Source organism: Priapulus caudatus, unplaced genomic scaffold, assembly GCF_000485595.1.
Source record: "Priapulus caudatus unplaced genomic scaffold, Priapulus_caudatus-5.0.1 Scaffold198, whole genome shotgun sequence".
Taxonomy (NCBI): Eukaryota; Metazoa; Priapulida; class Priapulimorpha; order Priapulimorphida; family Priapulidae; genus Priapulus; species Priapulus caudatus.
Window position 1 is genome coordinate 114,767 of NW_014577259.1, and position 7,275 is coordinate 122,041.

At 50.5% G+C, this 7,275-nt stretch overlaps 1 protein-coding gene across 1 annotated transcript in view; it reads left to right on the forward strand.

The window, feature by feature from the left end:
- The first annotated feature begins 4,626 nt into the window (after nucleotides 1-4,626).
- The window catches only part of LOC106807164 (orexin receptor type 2-like), an 18,740-nt gene continuing 16,091 nt past the window's right edge, over nucleotides 4,627-7,275 (forward strand). The window contains exon 1 of the mRNA XM_014809432.1: nucleotides 4,627-4,969. Within this exon, the coding sequence (XP_014664918.1) occupies nucleotides 4,627-4,969 (343 nt within the window). The remainder of the gene's footprint in view (nucleotides 4,970-7,275) is intronic.

A 7,275-nucleotide genomic window follows, 5' to 3' on the forward strand; every position in this document is an offset into this window, starting at 1 on the left:
GAGCATACGCCATGTACACCAAGTATACCCAATGTATCATCGGTGATATATCGTCCGATTTAGACACCAAGTATTGTACACCAAATATACGCCTGTGCACCAAGTACAACAAGTATACACCCTGTATACCCCCTACATATTGAGCATACGCCATGTACACCAAGTATACCCAATGTATCATCGGTGATATATCGTCCGATTTAGACACCAAGTATTGTACACCAAATATACGCCCTGTGCACCAAGTACAACAAGTATACACCCTGTATACCCCTACATATCGAGCATACGCCATGTACACCAAGTGATGATACATTGGGTTTGGTGATATATCGTCAGATTTAGACACCAAGTATTGTACACCAAGTATACGCCTGTGCACCAAGTACAACAAGTATACACCCTGTNGGCCCTGTCACGCGAATTTACATACAAGTATACACCGCTGTACATACCCCTCATAGTCGCACCCATGACCGCCATGTACACCAAGTATAACCCAATGTATCAACCGGTCGAAATATCGGTTCAGATTTACGACACCAGTATCGTACACCAAGTATAGCGCCTGTGCACCAATTACAACAAGTATACACCTGTATACATCCCCCTACATATCGAGCATACGCCATGTACACCAAGTATACCAATTTATCAACGGTGAAAATATCGTCAGATTTAGACACCAAGTATCGGTACACAACAAAGTATACGCCCTGTGCACCAATTACAAACAGTATACACCCTGTATACCCCCTACATATCGACCATACGCCAATGCACACCAAGTATACCCAATGTATCAACGGTGAAATATCGTCAGATTAGACACCAAGGTATGCGTACACCAACTATACCGCGCGCACCAATTACAACAAGTATACACCCTGTATACCCCCACATATCGAACTCAATACCGCATGTACACCAAGTATACCCAATGTATCAACGGTGAAATATCCGTCAGATTTAGACACCAGCAAGTATCGTACACCAATTATACGCCCTGTGCACGGCAATTACAACAAGTAATACACCCTGTATACCCCCTACATATCGACCATACGCCATGTACACCAAGTATACCCAATGTATCAACGAGTGAAATACGTCAGATTTAGACACCAAAGTATCGTACACCAAGTATATATATGTACATCTTATCAAAATAGTGTTTTTGAGCCCGCAGAACCTGTTTGGGGACGATTCACGTGCTTAATTAAGGGTTCATGCTCGTAAACGTTTATTCGAGTTAAGCCAATTTATAAGATGCCCGATGATGCAGACATGCCTCAATGGACTGGCTATATTGGTATATGCTATAACAGAGGCATATTGTGCCGAGTAGAGAATAATCTATGTAGTTGAGCTGATACTATAAAGTTTAACTTAAAACGCACGTATAGTTGATAGTTTGCAGCGCTATTGTTTGGTGTAAGCATAGCTATAGTTGCACTGCCATGAAAATCAACGATGATGCAGAATCTTTGTTTCGAAAATATCGATTACTTCTTTTTTGTTGATTTTTCATGAAACGATTTCAAATGTTTACACTTGCGAGCTATAATTAAGACAATGAATTTAAGCTCAACTATGAAAGAATAAGCGGCATAACATTAGCACATGACATTCCAACTACCATGCAGACGCCACTCCGAGGGTTGGTGCACGTATAGCCCCCACGCGTGGTTTTCGAAAACCATATAAATGTAATATAATTATGCTCATTGACTACGCGGGGTTTATCACTCACTATTAAACATACAAAAAGCGCATGTGTGTGTGTGTGTGTGTGTGTGTTGTGTTTCGCGCCGTGTGTGTGTGTGTGCGTGTGTCAGTGTATGTGTGTGTATGTGCGTGTGTGTGTGTGTGTCGGTGTATGTGTGTGTGCGCGCGCGCGTGTGTGTCTGAGTGTGTGTGTGGGGGGAGGGGAAGAGGTATCGCTACGTCTGAGCCATCGCATGTCGAATGTTAATGGATAGCGTTGTAAGTGGCGCCTTGAATTGAAGCCATTCAGCGTTTAAAACGCCTCGGTTTATTCGAGCTAGCGATTAAGAGGGCTTTGCAATTTCGGTAAAAACTTTAACGCATTTATATATCCTGCACATACATACACGCGTGCACCTACAGACACGGTCGTATACCTAGCGCAGAAGACGCAAAAATGTAGATACAGACAGCTTTTCGATAATACCTTTTAAGCTTTCGCTGAGTGAGATATATCTACACGAGTTATGTATGTACTCAGAATAATATAAAGCATCGTGTTGCAATCATTACATGCACCGAGTAGACGCGCTGCTGTTCACGCCGCAAGATATTCGTCTCATGCCGTGTGTGTTTTCTAGTGTGTTCGCGTGTGCGTGCGTGTGCACGTGTACGTGCGTTTGTGTTAATGCGTGTGCGTATATACGCCTGCGTGTCTAATCAGCTGCATACATGTATACCAGAAGTAGATATTGGGGTTCCCTATTATCATGAATACATAATAAAGATCTCTATTATGTACTCTTGCTATTATCTACTTCTCCATTTATACATCTATAAACCACGGTAGCAGTAACTAGCGCATGCGCACGGTCGCTCCACGCGCGCGTGTTGCGGCCGCATCAGCGCCCAGTCAGCGCCTCGTCAGCGCCTCGTCAGCGCACACCCCCACACACGCACGCACGCTGGCACGCGGGCGACCTGCTGTTCTAGCAGCTAGCAGGATATTGCTGCTCATCCGTTCACTCGGCACGACGGTGACGGTCAGCAACCACGAATGACGGACGACTGATACGCGGCTCTATACAGACGACGCAGCCGACAAGAGCAACGTCGGCGAATACCCGTGCGACGCGGCTCTATACAGACGACGCAGCCGACAAGAGCAACGTCGGCGAATACCCGTGTGACGCGCTACAAAGGCGTCAACGTGTGTCAGTGTCCGTGTCCGTGATCGCCTCTCTCTCTCTGTGTGTGTGTGTGTGTGTGTGCGTGCGTGCGTGCGTGCGTGCGTGCGTGCGTGCGTGTGTGTGCGCGCGTGTGTGTATTATGTGCGTGTATGCGTGTGATCGGCCGTGCATCGGGAACCGGGTGTGTTTATCTTCGTTGCGAAATTGACGCAGCGCCGCGGGTGCATCTTCATTCGCCGCTCCGTGTTTAGTGCGTCGGTGCGAATACCGCGCGCGTAGCGGCGCCAGTGCACGCTCGCTCACACGTAACGAGATATCATCGCCAGCAACATCCGCTGTCCATCGCAACGCAACGCCGAAATCGGCACTTCCAACGTCAGCTAAGTCGGCTATTTACGGTCGAATCTTTGCTGTGTTTATAGCTACCGAAGAAAACTAAGAAGCAAACCAAGGACGTCAGTTATATCGATCAGTGGTGGTGTGACAGATACGGCGGCACAGGCCAGTGTAGAACCGAGTCCGGCGATTTCACGCTCTGTCCGCGTGTGACCATCTGACCCGATTAACTTCCAGCGTCTGTTTCAGACCGTCTTCGCCCGTCAACCCGGAAGGGACGATATCGTGATATAGACGCGACGTCACGCGGCATCGACAGACCGACCGTATAGCGAATACACGTGTTACCGGCCGTGTTCACACGCACGCACACACGCACACACACACGCGCGCGCACACACACACACGCATACACGCACACGCACACACACGCGCGCATACACGCACACCACACACGCACACACGCACGCACGCACACACACACACGCACGCACGCACACACACACACACACACACACACACACACACACACACACGCATACACGCACACGCACACACACGCGCGCATACACGCACACACACACACACGCGCGCATACACGCACACGCACATGCACGCACGCGCGCACACGACGCGCGCGCACATGCCACTGTGCCATCGCTAGCAGTAGGATGAACGTACGTGACCACGGGTCGATTCCTCCTCAAGCTGGGTGCAGCGCGAGCACCCGCAGTACTACCGGCGACGGGCACAACCTCACTATTGTACCAGCAGTGCTAGCCACGGTCATAGCAGCACTACTGCACCAACAGTACTAGCGGCCGCAGGCACAACCGCCCGTACTACTACACTGGCAGCACTAGCCACGGACAGAGTCGACACGATTCGTATTACTCGCATCGGTATCTTGCTAGCAGCGAGGCATTTGGCATTGGCAGCGATTGCCATCTAAGTACAAGCGACAAGGCAGGCGATGGTAGAGTCAACTGGATGAAGTCAAGTGACATTACTGTTGTCACAAAAACAACGGATTGAAGCCTGTTACGGTCGATCGTTGTCACTATATTATCGGAAACGCATGGCAGCGCGTTGCTCACTATTTCAGCTTCAGTGTCAGCGGCGGGTATAAGAGCAACGGATAGCGCAGTGAAAAGAGAGACAGACAGAGGAGACACACAGAGAGAGAGAGAGAGAGAGGGAGAAAGAGAAAGATAGGGAGAAGGATGGATAGAGCGCCCGCTGGCGAGAGATAAAGAGAAACACAGAGATAGATAGATAGAAAGAGATAGAGAGAGAGAGGGAGAGAGAGAGAGAGAGAGAGAGAGCGAGAGCGCGAGAGAGAGAGAGAGAGAGAGAGGAGGGGGAGAAAAAGAGAGAGAGATCAAAGTATCTGATGAGTGCGTCGCAGCCCTACGACGACGTGAACGTGACCGCCTGGGACGACATACGGCGCGAGTTTGAGGAGAGCCTACTGACGATCAAGGAGCCGACGACGCTGGCGCTGATCGTCATCTACACGCTGCTATTCGTCATGTCGCTCGTCGGCAACGTGTCGGTGTGCGTCGTCGTCTGGCGTAATCACTACATGCGCAAGGCGAAGAACTATTTCCTGATGAACCTCAGTCTGGCCGACCTGCTCGTCACGTTGATCTGCGTGCCAATCATTCTCGGCAGCACGCTGTATAGGAAGTGGGTGTACGGCGTCGCCATGTGCAAGCTGGCATGGTTCTTTCAAGGTAGGCCGAGTCGCTGCATGCCGACTTAACGTAATGTTATATCGCTATTACTGTATCATAACTTCCATCACCAACACCAGCAGCACCACCACTACTAATAACACTACCACCAGCAGCAGCAGCAGCAGCAGCAGCAGCAGCACTATACCACTAACACTAACACTACCACTAGCAGCAGCAGCAGCAGCACTACCACTAACACCACCACCACCAGCAGCAGCACCACTACCACTACACCACCACCACCACCACCATTACCGCTACCGTCATCACTACCGCCAGCACCTGTTGGACGTTTTGTTTAGCAATTGAACATTGAATATTGAGCACGAATCAAAATTAGGCCGCCGGCACGTGTGAAATAATGTGAACATCTTGTATATATTACACCAAAATCTGTATTCTGCAAATATGCATGCGCCCCCTGTCTCTCCCCCCCCCCACACATACACATACACGCGCGCACACACACGCGTGCGCGCACAAACACACACACACACACACTCACAAACGCGCGCACGCACACGTGCACGCACACACACACACATTCACAAACGCGCGAACGCACACGCACACACACGCACGTACACACACACACACACACACCATACCATCAGTACACACGCGCGCCAACACACACACCTCGCGCGCCGAAACACACCACAACTCACAAACGCGCGCACGCACAGACACACACACACACACACACACACACACACACACACACACACACACACACACGTGCGCTCGCGTTCGTGTTACGTGCATATAACGTGTTGCGTTCTTGTTACCATATTTGTATATGTATATTAGCCTGACCAGGTGTGTTGTGAAGTGTGTGTGTGTGTGTGTGTGCGTGCGTGCGTGCGTGCGTGCGTGCGTGCGTGCGTGTGTGTGCGTATAAATGTTTCAACACGATTCCAATTGATGGAGAAATATGCGTGTGTATGCGTGTGTATTTATGTGTACCTTGTGTTTGTATATGTGTGCGCGCGACTGTGTGTGCATATGTGCGCGTATACGCACATGTATAATCAGGTAAACAGACGCACAAACGCGTGTACCTACTTAGGGCGTAACAGCCGTGCGGCGTGTTCCTCGATCGGGTAACAAAGGGCAGCCACATAATTAGTAAGTGCTTCACAACATGTCATCACGCCAGCAATAATGACATGTTTCCGCCCATTCTTGTCGTCACATTCATCTACTCGCGATTACCTTTCGACTGTGTAATTACGCCTCGCGTGACGTGTTCATTGATGCAAACCACGAGCTACATTTCTATAAATAAACATTTTGATCACAGTCGATTAAATCTCGTTGCGAGTTGCGTGTCAGCAGCCTCTCCCATTCTCGCAGTAGCCTGTCAATATTGGTTACATCACACGCTCGCTGTAAGATTGCTTGCGCCCGCGGCTTTAGAGAGAAGCTCGTGTAACCACTGTCGCCGAGATCGATGCAATTACGTCTCCAACACACGGCGTACTCGCATACACGCGTATAGGCCATGCGCGCACCATCGCCGCGTGAACGCGAAGGGCTATCGATACGTGTTGATATCATTAACGTAAGAATATATCCACGAGAGGATTCAATATGTGCATTAGTATGAGCGGATGCTGTCAGAATCGGCTGTGCGCGCGTATTCATGCGCCCGTGTAGGCCATTGTACGAGGTTACGGGATGCCGCGGGTTTAATACAGACGACGATCTCATCCCGTCTATCCCGGGATTTATGGCCAGCTTGTCCAATTTTATCGCGGCCGGCCTAGCGGCAAATATCCACATATTTACTCACAGATTCTATCTATTCGTTTTATCAGGGGGATTGTGGCGAGATCTCCTTGCTCTAATGTGATATACGAGACAAGGTTGTAGCGCGTGATGGTGCGCACGCATGCACGGACCTATATCTCATTTTGTTGGAAGAGGCCAGGGCTAACGCGGGGTAGGAGGGAGAGAAGGCAGGTGTGTGAGTCGTGGGGTGCGTGCAGGCACAGGCCAGGGTTATGGCGGGGCAAGAGGGAGGGAGGGAGAGAGGGAGGGAGGGATGGAGGGAGGAGGAGGTGTGTGAGTCGTAGGGTGCGTGCAGGCACAGGCCAGGGTTAGGACGGGGCAAGAGGGAGGGAGGGAGGGAGTGAGGGAGGGAGGAGGAGGTGTGGAGGGCCGTTCACGTGCTGTACCGAGACGACGTGCGCGATGGCCGTCGCAACGACTGTGTCATGACTGTAGCGACGACTGTGCAGACGGCCCGTGTCATGACTGTAGCGGACGACTGTGCGGACGGTGCGTGGCGACGAACCGTG